At 33.2% G+C, this 21,059-nt stretch overlaps 2 protein-coding genes, 1 long non-coding RNA gene and 1 pseudogene across 4 annotated transcripts in view; 2 read left to right on the forward strand and 2 right to left on the reverse strand.

The window, feature by feature from the left end:
• Positions 1-447, reverse strand: part of LOC115239198 (translation initiation factor IF-2-like) — a 1,835-nt gene extending 1,388 nt beyond the window's left edge. The window contains exon 1 of the mRNA XM_029813578.1: positions 135-447. Within this exon, the coding sequence (XP_029669438.1) occupies positions 135-315 (181 nt within the window). The 5' untranslated portion in view covers positions 316-447. The remainder of the gene's footprint in view (positions 1-134) is intronic.
• A 613-nt stretch (positions 448-1,060) lies between these two features.
• Positions 1,061-4,299, forward strand: LOC115239212 (enolase). 2 transcript variants are annotated; one of them, XM_029813610.1, is made up of 7 exons: positions 1,061-1,311; positions 2,167-2,278; positions 2,359-2,532; positions 2,634-2,791; positions 2,881-3,181; positions 3,284-3,570; positions 3,667-4,299. In XM_029813610.1, exons 2-7 carry the CDS (start codon positions 2,216-2,218, stop codon positions 3,986-3,988), a joined length of 1,305 nt encoding a protein of 434 aa, XP_029669470.1. In that variant the 5' UTR covers positions 1,061-1,311; positions 2,167-2,215; the 3' UTR covers positions 3,989-4,299. The 2 variants fall into 2 exon arrangements, with proteins under 2 accessions (XP_029669470.1, XP_029669471.1); XM_029813611.1 differs by having other exon boundaries at positions 1,071-1,398.
• A 107-nt stretch (positions 4,300-4,406) lies between these two features.
• LOC115239213 lies at positions 4,407-14,069 on the reverse strand (annotated as a pseudogene).
• A 2,959-nt stretch (positions 14,070-17,028) lies between these two features.
• LOC115239145 overlaps positions 17,029-21,059 on the forward strand; it is a 33,365-nt gene continuing 29,334 nt past the window's right edge. Inside the window, exon 1 of the long non-coding RNA XR_003884594.1 lies at positions 17,029-17,210. This is a non-coding gene — a long non-coding RNA (uncharacterized LOC115239145). The remainder of the gene's footprint in view (positions 17,211-21,059) is intronic.

A 21,059-nucleotide genomic window follows, 5' to 3' on the forward strand; every position in this document is an offset into this window, starting at 1 on the left:
ACATATATAATACCATTGTTACGCAATATTGATTTTTAAATCAAAATGTTTTTTACTTAATCAAATAATTAGCGATATTTTATTGATAAAAATAATTAACAGCGTAACAATCGTATTATCTCGCATCGACTTACCTTTCTGCGAATTCGTAGAAGAATGCGACGATTTTTTCTTCTCCCGATTTTCTTCAAAATCTTTTGTTCTTCTTTTTTTACGTTCCTCTCGTTGCTTGCGAGCTAAATCGCTTTTAATTTTTTTCGCATTACCAAAAGTGAACGGCGGCTTCTTATATTGTTTCTTATTAAGGTCCGACATTTAGTCTCTTCCCAAAATTTTTCTATCGAAATCGGATATACTATCAACGGTTCAGCGATTATACGAAACGTTTCGTGAATGTTTACAAATATGTTCGACCTAGCTACTTAGGCAACGGTTTCACTAACATGTAAAGAGTCGAATGTATCGAAGTTTATTGTTGTCTCCTTTCCGATTGGCGCGATTAATTTTTTCGTTTATTTCATGAGTTGCCATCATTAAAGTCGCGTATTTTAACAATTTTAAGAGAATTATAATAGTAATGTGAGTAAAATTTCATTTGTTTAATGCATACAAGTTTAATTATTGCTTTTGAAGAATGAGGAAAATTGTAATACACTTTTCTAGTAATTTTACGATTTTATTTATTATAAATTTTATTTCAAAAGTATCTTTTCTCTCGAAGCATGAAAAGGATTATAATATGCTTTTTTGAATAATTGAATTATATATAATTCCATAAATTAAATAATAAATGTGTGTTGTTTTTTTATATATACAAACATGCAATACACAGAAAATAAATTTCAGTGTTGCCACAATCGAGATTCACTGACAGATGAATATAATTATTCCGACAGCTCCGACGATAATCGAACACGATTGGTGGACACTTTCAGATTCGACCAATCACTTTCATTTACTATTCGAAAAGCTGCTCAACCATTGGCTTGCGATAAATGTGTCCAATTATAAAAGATCAAAGCTGACATCTCACTTATTACGCAAATATGCGTTACATATAATAAAATAACTGTCGAAGAAAGTTCTCCAAGATTGTCAACAACGATAACGAGAGAAAACCATTAAATATTGATCATTTCAACATCCACGGAATTTCACATTATTAGAGACTTTTTTTCTCTTAATCTAACTTTGCGCGCGAATCTTGCAATCGATAGCTTTCCGCTTGCATCACGACGGAGGTCATCCGCTAGGTCAAACCTCCATTCCTCGTCAAACGGTCCGTGAGGATTGTCACGCTTGTCACATTAGGTGAGCATCTCTCAGCAACACCCGGTATATCCGCGGAAAGTCGTCGTGGAGATTGGGAGAGTTTTTCCGCTTAAAAATCCGAATCGCGTGAGTGTGGATTTTTCTCCTCGCAAAATCGAGCTCTCTCGGATAAACGCTAATGCCGGTTGCATCGTATTCAATTATATGATCATTAACAATTGTGATTACGTTAATAGCATGACCTGTCGACATAAAATAATGATCCTAATGCAAATTGAAATACGTTTTCCTTTGAACGTTAACTTTTTTTAGATCGGGTGGGTCATACGGTGACCTTGACAAGGTCAATGTGCAGCTCACTCAGGAGATCTGTCATTACCGATATTTAATGTTATCCTGTCGATACAGCGTTAATTCTTATGAAGATTGATATTATTTGCAAGATTATTTTGCAAAGATATATATATATATATATATATATATATATATACTTGTTTATTTATTATCGCTTCTTCTAGATATTCTTTTATCGCACTGTTGCAATGTTCTTGAAAATTTGAGTTCTTTTTTTTTTTTGTTGGAGGATTATCAATTACAATTATTAATCTATGTTTTGTCTAAATTTTTACATTTCTGTCATAACGATTGTTGCGAATTCAATTACCTCGATCAAACTTCTATATTTGGCGAACAATCATGTTGCGTCATGAAATCATTCGGTAATAATTGTGTTTATTAAAGAATTGTTTATTTGTAGTACTATGATTGTTTCTTATAATACACAAAGAGCTTGACACAAGGAGAAAAAATATAGTTATAAATATTATGCAATTTTATTATGTGTGCTTAATATATATGTTATATATTTTACTTAAATTGTTGCATTGTTTATAGTGCTTTTATCTCAGCAAGACGCTTCTCATCTGCAAGTAATTGCATCAAAATGCCTATACAAAGCATCAAAGCTCGTCAGATCTACGACTCTCGTGGAAATCCTACAGTAGAGGTAATATATTGAATTTTAGAAAAATATATCTGCAATTTATTTTGAACATTTTTTTAATAATATTATATATGCTTTTATAGGTCGATCTCGTCACTGAAGTTGGTTCCTTTCGTGCAGCAGTGCCATCCGGCGCATCTACTGGGGTTCATGAGGCCCTGGAACTGAGGGATAATGATAAATCTAAATATCATGGAAAATCTGTTTTCAAAGCCATAGAGAATGTTAACTCTATCATTGCTCCTGAATTGTTAAAGGTACATTGTCTAAATAAGTATATAAGTATAAAATATTTGTTACATAACAGTTGATAATTATCAAGAGTAGATAAAGAAAGACTTAAACTCTTGTTTTTAAGGCTAATTTGGAAGTTACACAACAAACAGATATTGATAACTTTCTGCTGAAGCTAGATGGTACACCAAATAAAGCCAAACTTGGAGCAAATGCGATTTTAGGTGTCTCGTTAGCAGTTTGCAAGGCTGGTGCTGCTAAAAAGGGTCTGCCCTTGTACAAGTAAGTATAACTGACGATAAATTTTAAAAATATCTAATTATATTCACTATTGGTAAATATATTTTAACATATGTATATTTGTATTACAGATATATCGCCGAGTTGGCTGGCAACAATAATATCATTTTGCCAGTGCCAGCGTTTAATGTAATTAATGGTGGTTCTCATGCTGGTAACAAGCTCGCTATGCAGGAGTTCATGATATTGCCTACCGGTGCGGCTAACTTTACAGAAGCCATGAAAATGGGTAGTGAGGTGTACCATCACTTGAAGGCAGGTATCAAAAAGAAGTTCGGCCTCGATGCAACTGCTGTCGGTGACGAAGGTGGATTCGCACCAAATATTTTGGAAAATAAGGAAGCTCTCAATTTGATTATAGATGCTATTAAGGTAAAGATTCATGGAGTTCGAATAAATTATTATTTTATAATAATTGTTTGCAACAGAATTTATTGTTAGTTTTAACAATAATATTGTTACGAATATTTGCAGACTGCCGGTTACGATGGAAAGATCAAAATCGGCATGGATGTTGCCGCTTCCGAATTTCACAAGAATGGAAAGTACGATTTAGATTTCAAAAACGAGAAGTCTGATCCGAGCACATACTTGGAACCGGAAGCATTGAAAAACTTGTATTTGGAATTTATCAAAGATTTCCCTATTGTATCAATTGAAGATCCTTTCGATCAGGATGGTTGGGATTCCTGGACGGCCTTGACTGCGGCTACTCCTATTCAAATCGTCGGTGACGATCTTACTGTCACAAATCCTGAGAGGTAATACTCGAGATAAATGCCTTATTCGCATTCGCATTTCAAGGTAAGCTTATATTTATCATACATTTATACTCGTATTTACTTATATATTCATAGAATCAAGACGGCTATCGAGAAGAAGGCTTGCAACTGCTTGTTGTTAAAAGTCAATCAAATCGGTAGTGTAACCGAATCCATTAATGCGCACAAGCTCGCTAAGAGTAATGGGTGGGGTACGATGGTCTCTCATCGTTCCGGAGAGACTGAAGATACGTTTATCGCCGACTTGGTCGTTGGTCTTTCAACCGGCCAAATTAAAACTGGCGCGCCCTGCCGCTCGGAACGTCTGGCCAAGTATAACCAGATTTTGCGTATCGAGGAGGAGCTTGGTGCCGCCGCGAAATACGCTGGCGAAAAATTCCGCAACCCTCATGCTTAAATAAAATTGTAACATATCTGTCACAGTCCGTTATCATAAAGCTTTAGCTATCTCTAATGTTATGTAAATGAATCATTTACTTTCGTGATCGCATTAGATGCGATGTAGTCTGAGGACTTGTATTATTTTTGTAACCCTGATAAAATCGATACACATCGTATACAACAATAGAGAGCATGCTAAATACAGTTATTCTAATCAATTGAAAGGGAATCTTAACTCAATTGAAAGAGAAGATAGATTGTACCGATAGACCCCCTTACCATTAAAACCGTATCTGTAAAAATAAAATTCACATACAGATTCAAGAATTTGAACATTGAAGTATTTCCTTAGCCGGTTTCTCTGTTGCCCTAAATTATTCTAAGTTGCCCACAATTAATTTATTAGATGATTGTAATGAAATCGATTGATTTTTATCAAAAATTCTGTTTTATTCACAAATCTTAATCGTAAAATTTGAGTACAATTTTTTTTCTCTATAGGTAAACAATATACGTAAATATGATATAGTTATTACTCGTAGTTTCTACTTACATAATCAATCTCACAATTTTAGATCCGTACAATATATTCACAGAGAGGACACCTTAAAATACTAACAATATAAAAGTATACAATTATTGTTTAATAATATCGCAGTCGTGTATAAATTAAATTTATTTCGTTCTTATTTACACATCAAGTAGAGGTATTAAATGCTCAGGCAGAAGCACCGTTCGCAGAGACGAATGTATCCCTTCTCGTTCGTGTTCTAGTTATCCACAGGAGATTACTTTGCTGTGAAAATACAATTACGTTAAGAGTATATTGTCTCCATAATTAATAAGGCTATCTAATTTCGTAAATTTCTTACTTTGAAGTAATCTTCGATTTCCTGAAGCGTACAGTCCTTCGTTTCTGGTAGGGCGAGATAAATAAAGATAGCTTCCAAAAGAGCGGAGACGCCAAAGATAGCGAATACTACTGTTACGCCAACTGCAGCATTCACCTTAAGAATATTTAATTTTTTTTTTCACAATGTCCCAATTAAAAGATGCTCCCAAAGCGTAAACCAGCAGGATACCGAGACAGTACGAGGCGAACGAACCGATTAGTAGAAAGCCACGTAAGCTAGGGTACGCCATTTCTCCTACTAGAACCTGGCGAATTTACAGAGTAAATTGTGATTTAAAAAAACAATCAATTTTCAAATAATACTATCAATTTTTTTTTTTTAACAAGCTATATAGTAAAGTAAATAGAAAAATCATTGATAAAATCAGTAGCAACATTTACAGCAACGGATTAAGTAGTAAAAATCCCTTTATGCTCAGACATCATCAGAATCATCCGATATTACATCGAACGATATTATAATGCGAAAACTGAGTCAACGAATTTAAATATAATTTTTTGTTATAATGTTCAGCTGTGATTAGCGTGAAATTTATATTTCGATAAAATTCTGTTCATATTATATATCATCATCAAGATAATCGTAGAATACTGTACCTGTGCGGGCACCGCCATCAGTCCTACAGATATACCGCAAACGACTCTTCCTATTAAAATAGTTATCACGCTTTTCGAGAAACCGATGATCAGCCAGCCTATGCACAGAGGAATTGCCGACAATTGCAAACTACCTCGTCGGCCGATCGCGTCCAACAACGGTCCCGATAGCAACGAGCCGACAGGAGTGGCCAGACTGTGAACCGAGGCTGCACAACAAATAAAATTCATCGCTTTAATAATCGCATTGATCCATGTTTTACAAGAAAACGAATATCTTTAACATCTTTCCTTCCGCAGGAAAATTCGGACTTCCATATTTAATTGAGAAAATAACTTTTGCAGATTCATAAGTCACATGAAAGATGAACGGAATTGAAACCTGAAAGCATCTCTTATAGATGCAAATTTATGCATTTAATGAGCGCATCGAGCGGCGTGTATAGTTGCATATGTTAATGGTTCGACCGTAAAAAATTTTTTATAAGCCTCATTAAGACATTGTTATACATCGTAGAAAATAACAAAGCAATTAACTATCTATTTACGATCACATGTGTACCTACGTTATTATTGGACTGAGCGTAGGATGCTTTGTTATAAATGTTAAAAGTTTAACTTTCAATGACACGATCATAATCGCGTGTTATCGCATATTTAATGCATGGTATGCGTGTTTGCACAGAAGATAATCTCCCGTAAAAATTTTTATTGACTTGGAAAAAGTTGTCAAGATACTGTCGCTCTATTACTCGTCGACTTTCAGCAGATAAGATTACAAGCGTATCGCTATATATGAATGAAAACGATTATCAGCATGAATATATAAGCTTCGCGTTGGAATTCTTCTTTGGAAATGAGAAGAGCTCGCTGCGCGTCGTAAGAATTTACATTTTATAATTAAAAGAGTATATTGCGGAAAGCTTTTAAAGTAATAACTATTTTAATTCGTCCTCGCGCGAGAAAATAGAAACTTTTTAAATAACGCGATTATACATGTTAATGGTTGATTCTCGCTATTGATTCCTTATTATCGGTATCCAATACATTAAACGTTATTGCGGAATGCCCGCAGTACCGTCTGATTAAATTGCGATTCCACTTTTTCTCGTCTCAGCTTATCGACGTTCTCGTGTCCATAGGGAGGTATGCAATCACAGTCCACGTGCATCGAGCTTGTCTTTTTATATTGCTTTAATGAAATTAAAAGGGTACATCACACACACGTAGTTCCATTAGAAGGATTGTTTTACGGATATCCAAGTTCAACGCGCGAAATCAGATAAAAGCAATAAAATAGTTGTTCGATATTCATGATTAGCGTTGAGAAAAAATAGCTAGATATATAGAAAATTTAGAAGAAAAAAACGAAAGTTAATTTAGAATCTATAATTTGTACTATTATTTTAGAATTCACGGTAAAATATATATTTTTAAGATTTATTTAAAATTTATTATATTTAATGTATAACTTTTCACTTTAAATATAAAAAAATACTTTTTTACAAATTATAGATTTAAAATTTAAATCATTTTTATTGTAAAGTTTTCAATTAATTGATTGATAAGCGACAAGAAATATTCTTTATGGCACATTGGGACTGAGTACGAACGGGACTACGGCGAAATATTTTAATGTGCTGAAGAGACTAGTGTACTGATTGTGTGAAATGTACCAACCAACGATCGCGAATAATGATACTTAGGGGAACGGATCATCGATCACAACGGACGCAAGCAACTGTCAGCGGCATTAGTCACTCGTGATACATGGCAAGATAAATTCCGGACCGTAATAGCGAAATCAACCATGCGTCAACCGGGACCACCTACGAACGGTCCATCGACCATGTTTCGACCTTACAGTACATTCCGAACTTTTAATACGTGCGTGACCCACATATTCTAAGACTAACTTCTTTAAGCTCCCTCGAGCGCCTTACGCGATCTTATGGACAGAAATGTGAAGAAGAAAGGAATTTCGAGTCACACATCTCGGTCTCTGATGTCCTTGAATAATTGAAAATCCAATGCAACATTAAATATGTTAATATCATCAAAGCGTTACCTTTGTCTCTGTGCTATTTTTGCCGGATTTGTGGCTTAATTCGTGGCCAAAATTTACGTAAAATTCTTTTTGAAAGATGTTTTACATATTATCTCTTTTACGACGTGCAATCGACGTAATAAAGCACATATCGGAATTTCTACGAGGATCGTATAAATGAACGACCTTTAGCAAATCTACGTTTGTCATCTGCGAACTATAAAATATCTAATGTGCTGAGTGTCGCGAATTTTACGACGTACTTAAACGTCGTATGTGGTATGGTACTAAAGAAAAGAAAAAAAAATGATAATTATTGCATGCTGACATCGTAGTTTTGCTATGTGCGCTGTCCGTTTAAGAAATGATAAACGTACTTTACGCGCGCTACGTATGCAAGATATATAAACGAAAATGCATAAGAGAAGCTATTTTAAAAGTCGCATTACGGACTACGATTGTTTCGCCTCGGATTTTCGTTAAAAGACCAATTTAATTGGCACTTACGAAGAGACTTGCGATTTTTACGGGACACGTTGATTTAATTGCGGCATCGCGCGTTATCAAGATTCTAGGCTTCCAAACGGTGTCCTTCGCGCACGAACTTGACACTCATTGATAAAAATTATCCAATGAGACAGTATGTAGGTCAGTTACAGCATGCGATGTTTGCAACGATCGGCGGCGGTCGCTTCATTTGCGCGAGGGTCGCCGCTATTGCAACCTTGAACCTGCATGCTGGTTCTTGAACTCGCAAGGTCCGAGAGGAGATTTTTCTCTCAATTTCGCGCGTATACACTACAATTCATCTCTTTATCTGTTACAAATTTGTCTTGCGATCCGAATCGTTTTATTCATTTTGAGAAATGAAAAAAAAGTTCGTAAGAATAATTTGTATCAAAAAATATCTTATAAAAATTATCTTGTATAATTTATATTTTTTTATTATGTAAAACTGTCAAACAGACGTTCTTACCTATCCAGGAACCAATGTCGCGGTCCACATTTAAGGTACTGCTATTCTCTGACAATTGCGGCAACAATACAGCGCTGTAACCAATCGGCATGCCGCCACCCGTTGCCAACAATAATACTGCGCCCGTTACTAAACACTGCAAATAATGAAATCGTTGATTATTTCGTTAATTGTGTTCGCTGTAATAAAATTGCAGCAAATTTATTCCAAAATATTTCATTTAACTTATTGTTATTATATAAAATTACAAAAAAATGCAAACGTGATATACAATTCGTGATCGATATTTCAATTATCGCTGAATACAGCCTTAAATTGCATTGATTAATATATGTAGGTTTGAATATTTTACGATAGCATCGAAAAATTGACGATCGCAAAATACGGGTATATGTACTTTAATCGCAAAGAAATCGCAAGAAGAATTTTGCAGCAGTTCTCACAGACAGATACGTAGGAGCAATTGTGTACAAGTTTGACCGAATTGAAAAGCGGATAAGAAGCATGTGGTTGACAACTAGCCAAGATTTACTACCGCTTGGCTGTATTTTTACTATAAAACTTGAACAGCTGTTATATCGTACGGCATTTTTCCCGTTCCTGCGCAGTTCCGCATAGATACTAACGTAAGCTGTTGAAGGATATTTATGCGCCACGCGACATCCGAGGCATAAAGGGTACGCTTACAACAGAGATCTCAAGATGCATGGATGTATCTTGCGAGAAACGATAAATAACCGAGGGAGAGATAAGTGCATTATATAAGCGTACAAGCATAATTTTATGCTGAGGCTATTCATTATAATGTCGTAATGCAAATTACATGTTGCAGATACGTATAAATATACTTTACGATATATCTCTGTGCGTTTATTGAACTAGCTTATTAAGAACGTGATACCTTTACTAAAGGAATATTGATACGACCTTTTAGAAATAATATTTATCTTTTACTTTAGATATTTACGTTACCGTATGCTGCATTACACATTTCTGCAACGAAACAACAAGAAGAAAGCACGATGAAGAATGGTAGGTGCCGTGTTTGGCAGCTTTCTATCTATTTTTAAACAGAAAAATGTTCTGGCACTAATCCAGAATATCTCCGTCGCTCTCGCATCGTTGAACACGCGACTACCGCGTTACAAGTTCCCTTTTGCATGAAAGTTAGCAATTCACACGCTGAGTGATTGTGAGCAAAAGAAGCAAGAAATCTGTCACGCACACGATAAGCTCTCGCGGGATATGCTTTGAAGTGTCTCGAAGAATTCTCTATTTTCCTGCAATCCACTGCGCGGATGTTTCAATAATATCACAAAGATATCAGAGAAAAGGATTGTGTAAGAGAAAAAGCTTGCGATTACGCGATTAAAGAAAAAGGGGAATATAAGCGACTTCCTTTACCTACTATAAAATTCTCTTATTATAAAATTTTTAATTTGTTATCTTACTTGTGCGAGCACTCCTTTCGCATTAGATGAATATTGCACAGTCGCTTCTTTATGCAAAGGGCTCTTTCCATTCTTGACATTGTTATTATTGTTATTATTCTCGGTGTCCGCTGTATTGTATGTCACTCGTTGTATGTCACTCGACGAATTGTAGTTTAGCATTGGATGCACTTCCTCGCTTAAGCGCGACAATCTTGACAAGAAGAATACACATTTTTTTATTTATTTTTTGTTTGTATAAGTATAATTTGCGCATCGCTCCAGATTAGCCGATACGTACCTTGACTCGAGAGCCATTTTCATCTAATTGAATCGTTGCAGTTGCTACGAAATCCTCAAATGTCTTCGATAATCCGTAGTATCTCGGGTTAATAGGAAATGGGATGTCTCTATCACTACATTTATCATTAACAAGTTCTGATCATGTTTTGTATAGCAGCACTGCTGCCAGCGTCCATATCTTATTATGCACACACAATCGAAGAAACTCTCATTCCTTTAATCTCCTTCACTCTTGAACTGCATAAGTATTTTCTAAAAAGAGTGGGATAACGTATACCACGTGAGATATGCACGCAATTCTATTCCAAGTTATGCTGTAATCATTTCCATAGTCACGCGACATAAAAAAGTAAATATAATTCAATGATTACATCTGTGTTAGCGCATATATAAGATAGTTCTTCAATTTAGAGATAAAGAGATAAAAAAATGTAAAATAAACATATGAAAAAAAACATACAACAACATAATTGCAACGTTCCATTAAAAAAGGGCATATTGTAGATTGCACTAATTTGATTAAAATGGAAAATTAATAAAAATATATATATATTTTTTAGCATCGTCGTTACAGTTATTACAAATATATATTAATGTGAAATATAATTAACAATATTTAAAAACAGTATAAACGCATCTATATAAAACATTGTTATTTATTTGCGTCCATTGTTATTTTCCGAATTTGACATTGAAATTTAGACTGACGTGAGTAATGAAATATGGAAAGCGCGAGTAAATGTAAATTATTGGTCGCGATCTTTCTCTCCTTTTATAAGCAATAATTATTTCTTTAAAAATATTTAAAATTCAATTATATTTTGTCCGATGCTTTTTCGTTTGACTTTTCGACGATTTAAATATGATTCGTATTGAGAACGCGCAATAAAATAGTCGCAGGTCCGAGTAATTAATATAACGATAAGTTCGGTGATATATTAATCATTTATTAAATAAATGATCTATAATTTAAAATATTTGTAATTTAATATTCCGCTTGTATATACGTATTACGATCTATGGCTTACGGCCTTATCATTCGCACGGCGACACTCGAACAGAGTAGAATAGTAAAGCGCGAGACACTCCGTCAAATTCCCTTTTTAAACGCGATCGCGACAAATATTAAAATATAATTATTATAATTCTCTTATATAATAATCTTATTATATAATCTTTAATGATCTTTTTAATAATCTTATTCGATTATTATAATTAACGATTAATTAACTTTTAAAAATAAGAATTAAAAAATAATAATTTAACCACAGAGATAGCATTGCTTTTACGAGTGGCGCATGATTTTGGCATCTTGTAAACATCGAGCAAATCTTATTTTTCGTGTTTTCTCTTACGATATATATATTCTCTATATATAGACTGATCGAGTTCGTATAACACAGTGTACATAGATCTTAATTAGCGGCAGCCGAAAAAATAAAAGTGAAAAATACATTTGCGAATGTGTGTGCATCGATAAAGACATCGTTTTTTACCAGATTGGCAATTAGAAATATTATCGCAAATACAGGTTTTTTTAAAGGCCAGTGCCTATCAAGAGATATAGATATAAAATAACATATTAAATCGAAATAAGATGATAGAATATCTAAAAATTGAAGAGTTTATGAAGGAAATGCGCGCTAAACTACAGAAATTATTTAATTTATTAGATCTTAATTCAAACAACTGACATTATTTATCTACATGTCTCTATCCTGCTATTGATTTGTATCAGATATATTTTCTCATGTGTAAAATTTTTATTAAGCTTTTAATTATTTAAGTAGTTTAATTATTAATGTATTATTTGCTTGTTTACATCTCCAATTTTCTTTTTTCAACTTTATCCCGAGAAAAGGAACTTCATGATCTTTTTATCAGTTTTCAGAGTTTTTTAGCCAGATTATAGATCGTTATTAAAAGTACTTCTTAAATTCACAAGTCTCTAACGATCTAATATACTCGCATATATCAGAAATTTACTATATATTCTCGAGATTATTTTTTTCTCAGAATTATTTTTTTTTCCTCGTGGTTATCGTATCGTTAAAATATCACTCTTTTAACTGACAGTTGTGTGCAATTATAATTTTAAAGCTTTGATGAAATTAATAACACTTGGCTCAATTTCGTTATTTATAGTTTTATCGAAATAAAATTTTATTTATATTTTTTGTATATAATTGTATATTTCGTATACTAAAGAGAATTGAAAATTGCTCATAAAAATGTCTCATAAAAATCTTAATTAATTATATTTTTCTTGTCTCTTTTTATGCTGACATGTTTTTAATCGTGTGTAATTTTTCACTGAAAAAGATTATTTTTTATATATAAATTTTTTTATATTAAAAAAAGATAGTTAAAGAAATCAGGAAAATAATAAATTTTACTTTAGTATTTATTTTACGCACGTTCTATAAACTTATAAAATTGAACGTGATATCACGCGAGGAATGTCTGAGCAATTATTAGAAAATAGAAAAAGGCACTCACCCCACACCTACTTCGATCTGGTCCAACTTCCCCTCTGACGTTTCGCTCTCTTGATCGAGAATGGTAGTCACGTGGCGTTGCGACTTTAACCGCGGATCGACTCATTCATCTCCCTGGAGGATGTTGAACCCTAGTGTACGAATCGTATTTCACGCCAGCACTTTTTCGCAGAAACTTCTACTCGTCTCGTCTGTCAGTCTTTCGCTACTTCGGGAGGCATCTGTCCGAAACACGAGACGTGATTCTCGTCGTCATTCCGTCTTGTGTATCGTAACGAAGTTTACGCAAGCACGAATGATGCGAACGAGAGATAAGCGGCAATTGATTCTTGTCACGATGACTAAGCCGAATTAAACGAAGCGATTACGATTGCTTATGTCTATAAAGTCTGTGTCGATCGATTATAATTATTTGTTAAGGCGGAAAGAGAACCTTCGCACTTTCAGTCACGAGTCAAGAGCCTTCGTGCGTTTCCAGCGATAACAGTCTTTTGAATAATTGATCAAGTCGGAGGCGATGTCACCTTCGGTAACTGTCATCATACCTATACGCTTCTTAATGTATAGTTCGAGTAAATAGACTTTGAATGTTGATGACGCGAACAAAGTTCAATATATGCGAATACCTCGGCAATAATCTAATTTACATACTGGTAAAGTGGCATATTAAAAGCAACATATGTGTAGTATCATTATTTAAAAATATTCTGTAAAGAGACAGTTACGCAATAAATCTCTCGACAAAGTTAAGAGTTTTGACTCTTTTACAATTTTTTCACGCACATACGAATCTTTTCAAATCTGGCCGAGTTGGAATCTGTGGGTATTATCACTATAATCCACCTTAACAGACGTAGGATCAATTGGCTTCCAAAGCTCCTCGTTTTCTACGGATTTAACGAACGCGAGCACTCACACGATGATGAAATCTACATACTGATTGTCGGCTTTACGTTTTACGTATCTTTATAAGTCGGCTCGCGGATCCTCGACGACGGGTAATAGCTCGCTTCGCCTCGATTTCCTTTTCCCGCACTAACGATAAGTAACGGTGCTATCACGAGAATCGTCTATTTCCGCAACTTGGATATATCTCTTCCTGATGCTGGGTCGCTCTCAAACGGCATTGTACACGCGATATAGCTGTGTACGATATGCTCCAAATAGTCCGGTCCGTTATCAGGCGGACGGCTTCCTCGCCAACAGTTTATCGCAAATAAAACGCGTTCGAATACGAGAATTTTGTAATGGATCAGCCGGTCAACATCCGCGAATAAATGCCACGTGTGACCGTTCCAAGCTCGCCTTGGCTTATTCGCCGACTCTACTGAATGAGACATCTGTCCGTGGCTCGCTCTTATAGGCCGCTCACTTTGATTAGGCCCCTTTTTTCGACGATCGAGCCAGTGTCCACGGTGTCCGCCACGGGGGCCTTGGCTCGCTGATCTCTGCGGGGAAAATGTCCAGGGACTCTCTTTCCTCAATGACGGCCTCAAGAGGAACCCGGCTCGAACGGAAGTCGGAGATATCAAATTGAGTAATGCACCGCGACAAAAATAGTGCAAAGCTTCGATACAATTTTATCCGAGGACGCGTGAGAAATTAATCGCGAGATTCGTTATCGATAGTAATCTAAATGAAAAGATTTAATACGATGTAATAAAAAGACACTGTAATAATTCTTATGTTAGATGGTTCTTGGAATCTAAAAATTTTGTGCCGTGCAATTTTTAAATGTTTTTTTTTTAATTTTAATAAAAAATACAAAATTTTTTTGCTAAACTATAAATGAATTTTTGGTATAATAGAAACAAAAGCTAACGATGTATATTAATTATATTGGCGTTGGCAAAAATCAATCTTATAGTACAGACTTCGCGATAACATTTTTATTACAAATAGATTACACAACCGAGATTAAATCTCAGCTGTTTTTACAAGAGTTACGTCAGTTATTACGTCAAAATTATTGAGAAATATTGCAAACGATATAAATTCTTTTATTTTAATTTTATTAAAATAAAAAATAAATAAAATTTAATTCTCGCTATGTTCTAAACTTTATCTCTTTATCTTTAAATCTTTATTTTATCTTTATTAATTTTATTTTTTTTTGCTGATGGCATAGATCGTTACAATGTGTCTGCATTAACAATGCTTATCACAGGGAGAGATTCCAAATGCGGGTTAACCGATCGCGTTCATACTGTGGTGGTTTCGACATTACTATCCAAATATCTGTGTTGCTAATTACGTCCCATTTACACGGTGCCACTGAAATTAAATATCCTTCGATACATTAACAATGCTTATCACAGGGAGAGATTCCGAATGCGGGTTAACCGATCGCGTTCATACTGTGGTCGACATTACTATCCAAATATCTGTGTTGCTAATTACGTCCCATTTACACGGTGCCACTGAAATTAAATATCCTTCGATATCATATCCGTTTATTTTAATTATTCATTAAAATAAGGAATTACGTCACACGGAGAGATGGAGGTTTGTTCCAATTTGCATAATTTATAAAATACTTTTAAAATGCATTTTAATTCTATTATTTACGACTCCGGCAGACAAGTGGATTTTCGGACAAATGGCGATTCGTAAACAGCTCTTGAGTGACCGCTAACTTCAATTGCAAACCGACAGAAGGGCCGACGCGACGCGACGCTCGTTCGAGTGAAGTGTCGTCTTTATCAGCCATCAAGTATCAGCCAGCCGAACATTCGACCATTAACGTCTGCTAACCTTGACCCGATATTCAGATAACTCGTTGACAAGGCTAACGACTCAACCTGACTGATTAGATTGAGAGAACCGCCTCGAATACGCATATACATACGGCCGTTTGTATACATGCACACTCGTTTAATCCGCGGAGGGTCTTCCACCGGCGGCTCTCTTCCTAGATTTATGGTCCCGTAAAGTGGTCCAGGGTCGCATCTATGCGCCTCGTCGCTGATGCAGACGAAAATGAGAAGCCGCGATAACAATTACGACAATTTTATTGCAGCTCCCTCAAGTACGAATCATGATCAAATGCGAACGCTGTGAACGTAACTCCTCATTATTCTTAATTTTAATTTATACCTCAATGCCTCAGGGAGATCTCATCTGCATAAATTATTGACGCAAGGAATATTCTTTCCTAATAAGAATATAAAATCCCAGCGAGTGTCTCTTTATTGATTATTTTTCTAATTATTTATTAATTTATTAATAAATAATTAGAAAAATAATCCAATTTTGATTAATAAATAATTAATTTATTAATAAATTTATTTATTTATTAATAGATTAATTAATTTATTTTACATATCCTCTTAGTCTTTTATTAATATAATATAATAATTTATATTCTATATAAAGAGTAAATCGTTTTGCAAAAAAATGATATTAGATAAAATATTAAAATTTACCTTTCTTCTATTTCTTGCAAACAATACATCCAAAATTGCAATATATCATGTCGACCGGATTTGCTTGACGTGTTTCAATTTCGTTTATTTACGTACGGTTTTCCAGGATAAGTCTATCGTTATTTGTAACTGTTCAAGCTTAAAAGTTTAGCTTAGATAGTAAAAAGTAGCGTAGACCATTCGACGGAGATCCTGCTCGTATATCCCTTACGACCGTACTAGCGTAAGGTTGGAAGGATCGCTGCGGTTTCTCGTCAGGACCGTCTTATCAAGAGAGATTTCTTGTAATCCGCTCTTGTGTGTAACTCGTATTTTTTATTTTAACTCGCTCGCTCTAATATACGACGTACTGCATCGGAGGTTTTAATTTCTGCTTTCTTTTTATTAGAAAAAATTCTGCATACATGCATAGAAGTTGATGCTCGTTCGAAGAAAATAATAATTAAAATTGTTAGAAAAATAGTTAATTAAAATAGTTAGTTAAAATAGTTAAAATTGAAAGAGAAATTTTAATTAAAATTATATATAAATTTTTTGTAAATGTTTTGTACGTGTTTCTTCCATAATGTGAATGAAAAAGAATTGGAAAATTTATTTCTTTCTATCATCGTCGGACTTTAAGGCAACGTCGGACGATCGATGTAACTAGCAATTATTATTTCTTATTGCATGTTATGCATAGGCAGAATGATACGCGCATTTTCTCGTCGAATTATATCATCTGCATACGACGTTCATAAAAAACTGATTCGTGTAAAGTACAATAATAATGAGATATATTTATACGCTTCCGCTGATGTAACGATTTATATTTATTACAAGCCTGTCATAGACCACATATACGAGTCGACCTATGCATATTTAATAATACTGACAAAAAGAGTAGAAAAACTTGCCGAAGGATACCAGGTACCAGGACCACAGGCTCATCATGTATATATATGTATACATATATCTATAAAAGCAATCTACGATTGCGGGCACACTGCCACAAGAGGAATTAATCCTGGGTCTGCCGTTTCCTAAACTTCTACAATTTCGCAAGCGAGGTATTATATTCACGTTTGTTATACATTTCCATAAACCATGAATAAATGCATGCGCATTAGTTTCTTAATGCGATAAATACAGCTACACTATCTCGTAATTCGTATAAGATTTCATTAAAATAATAATGGACGCGTATTTTTCATATGAAAAATGCATATAAAAATATTATCATCTTGACAATTTTGAATTTTACCATTAGATAATAATTAATCGTAAATATATTTGTGCCGAAAGTTTATCTAATTATTAAAATATAAAAATATAATGGTTATTTTACAATGCAACATACATATTAATTTCTATGCATGTTACTGATAAATAACAACGCTTGTAATGACATTACGTTTATACAAACACTTGCAGTCATGAACTAATCGAGCAAATTTTTTTTTTTAAATTGCATTATCTTTTTATTATAATTTATACACAATCATAAATTAATTAATCTGATGTATATATTATCATGCTCTCATCTATCAGATTAATCGTTTGTTTATCGTCAAAGCAAAGCATTCTACGCTTTGCAGTATATCTTGAATTTAATTTTTTCTTAATTATAAACATGTTTTTGCATTTCACTAACACAAGGATGATGGCATATCAATCAGCGTAATTGGCATATCAAGAAACTCGGTAGTATTTCACGCTAAGTCACACGCAATAACAGCGAGGCGGACGGTCAGGTTATAAATATTTTAAATTTACTTTAAAAGGAATAATCAATTTAATAAACAAATTCTACATATAAAAATCAATAAGAACGCTTTTATAGAATGTGATATTTGATTTTCTATTATGTAATTTCTATTACGTAAGTTTTTCTATCATGTAATTTCTATCATGTAAATTTCTATTACGTACATTATTTTGCATTTAACATCAATTTATTTATATGAGAATATAACAATACCAAATATTTTGTAACATTACGAATTGATTATATATATATTTACAGAGAAAACTTTTGTAAAAGATACATTTGAGCTAATGAAATTGTTTTATAAAACATTGCATCATGACAAATTAATTATATTAATTGCAGAAATATATAGAGCATTTGTTCTTGTATGTGGAAGATGACTCATATGATACATGCAGGATTTGTTTACGAAATAGATTATTCTTTTAGAAGTAAAGGCTATACATAAAATTTTCTCTTAGTCACACAAAACAATTATTCTTTCGAAAATAACTAAAACTTCTGAGAGAAATACTTCACTAATAAGAGAAAGAGAGAGAAAAATTTGTTAATAACAGTACTATTTTGATAATGGTTGCCATAACGATAATATTAAATTAATTTTAAAAAAATTTTTTCATTGTTATATTTTAAATTAATTTGCACAAATAATTTTTTGATCAAAATACAATAAATTTTGTTCTTCGAACAATGTTAGACTTTATTTGTCGCTAATAACTCGTACGTGGCAAGCGCGTTTGAATTCACATTGACTAGTGCGTCGGTTTTCAGTGATATCGCGTGAAATCCCGATGTCGCGTTATTGTTAGCGAGAATCGTATTTCCGATGCCGACGGAATTGAGTTAAATCTCATTGAACATTGCTGGACAATCCTCGATAAAAGCACGCTCTGCTTCGACAATTGCCTCGGCCCGAATCGGTTAAAGTTTGGTCGATTGCCCGATAAGGGCAGATGAGATCGTTGTCCCTTGTCATCTCTCATCCTTGTCATCATCGTCTCTTGTATCATACATCATACACCAATGGTATCGCCATATATGTCTTCATAGCCTACACAGGTCGGAAATATTATCAGTGCATTTATAAGTCACAATTAGGATGCACTCTCCACATCTCGATCGGATGATCGCGGTGTGTCCATATCTTTAACATAAGTATTTTTGATATAATAGATATTATTTTAACGTTAAATGTCTTACAATTATAAATTTAATTAATTATGAAATGTCATATTCTTATATTAATTTGTAACTATAATTAAATAAATTATATGTATAAAGCTTTTAAATTAAAGTTAAAGCTTTACACATAAAATAGGTTTTTTATTAGATTAATATTACTCTCTTTTCACAACATTTTTTCGATTATAATATAACATTTTTATTTATAATTATATATATTGAGAGAAATACTTCACTAATAAGAGAAAGAGAGAGAAAAATTTGTTAATAACAGTACTATTTTGATAATGGTTGCCATAACGATAATATTAAATTAATTTTAAAAAAATTTTTTCATTGTTATATTTTAAATTAATTTGCACAAATAATTTTTTGATCAAAATACAATAAATTTTGTTCTTCGAACAATGTTAGACTTTATTTGCGACAATGGTTTAATTTATCAATATTAATTTGAAAATACAGAATATTCAACGTTAATATATATTAATTTATATTAATTTATATTAAAATAATGTATAAAATATCAAAAACGTATATATATTGCGGAGCAACAAATTAACTATAACATATGGTATTTGAGTTTTTACTGCATGTAGTGTGTTATTGTTATCACAAACGTTCAGCGTGTTGTCATTCGGGCGGCGACACTCGAGCAGTAAGGTAATGCTGTGAGACGCTCTGTCGAATTTTTTTTCTAATAAATGCGATTGCGATAAGTATCAAACAATAATTCGCTATGATTATCGTAATTAATAATCAATTTATTTTAATAATATTACGTAATTATATTGTGACGATAAATTTTTATCGAAGTGTGTATTTCTCACGATTTATTCGTTTCAAGTACGCATAAAATTATAAAAAATTATAAAATTATTTTGTTATAAACCTTTCACTGCGTGTAGTGTGTTATTGTTATCACAGACGTTCAGCATGTTGTCATTCAGGCATCGACATTCGAGTAGTAAGGTAGTGCTGCGAGACGCTCTCTCGAATTCTTTATCTAATAAATACGATTGTGACAAGTATCAGGCAATAAATCGCTATGATTATCGTAATTAATAATTAATTAACTTTAATAACATTACCTAATTATATTGTGACGATAAATTTTTATCGAAGTGTGTATTTCTCACGATTTATTCGTTTTAAGTACGAATCGAAATAACAGAGAATAAAATTATAAATTATAAATCGTTTTGTTGCGGACAATAATTATTTTTCTAATAAATTTTATTTTTCTAATATATTTCGTCCGATGCTTTATCGTGCGATTTTTCGACGATCTAACAATAATTATAATTTGGATTGAGAACGCGCAGTAAAACATGAATCGCAGGATCGAATAATTAATATAACGAAAGATCTCGTGATACATATTAATTATTTAATAAATAATTAATCTTTTTAAAGAAACATTAAACATATATTTTATAATACATAAAATATTTCAGCAAGACAAAAATTAATAACAACACGATGTATAGTCTTGGCGGCGTATAGCGCGCTATTGTTTACATATTGCGGCTTTGTTATCATTCGCACGGCAACACTCGAGCAGTAAAGTAGTAGTGCGAGAAGCTCCGTATATTATCAAATTCCTTTCCTTAGCGCGACCGCGACAAGTATATCGTGAAATAATTCGCTATTATTATAATTAATAATTAATTAACTTTTATAAATGACACGAAACTGTATCGTGACAATAGGTCTTTATCGAAGTGCGTATTCCGTGCAATTATTTATTNNTTTTGTAGAATAATTTTTTACAATAATTTTATTTCTTACAATTATTATTTTAATTATTTTAATAATTAGTAATATTGTTCTACAAGACAGTTTTCTTATAACAGGTACATGGACTTGTCTTTTTCAAATCTTTTTTATTGAAAAAGTATTATATCATGTTTCGCGTACCGTATTTCATCTGTCACTTGCCCTACGTGTGCCGTCGCGTCGTTTT

Source organism: Formica exsecta, unplaced genomic scaffold, assembly GCF_003651465.1.
Source record: "Formica exsecta isolate Colony F162 unplaced genomic scaffold, ASM365146v1 scaffold365, whole genome shotgun sequence".
Lineage (NCBI taxonomy): Eukaryota > Metazoa > Arthropoda > Insecta > Hymenoptera > Formicidae > Formica > Formica exsecta.

Coding starts and splice junctions, on each gene's coding strand:
- LOC115239212 (XM_029813610.1), top strand. CDS start 2,216: ATGCCTATACAAAGCATCAAAGCTCGTCAGATCTACGACTCTCGTGGA. Junction 2,533..2,633: donor TTGCTCCTGAATTGTTAAAG/GTACATTGTCTA, acceptor CTTGTTTTTAAG/GCTAATTTGGAAGTTACACA. Junction 2,792..2,880: donor AAGGGTCTGCCCTTGTACAA/GTAAGTATAACT, acceptor TTTGTATTACAG/ATATATCGCCGAGTTGGCTG.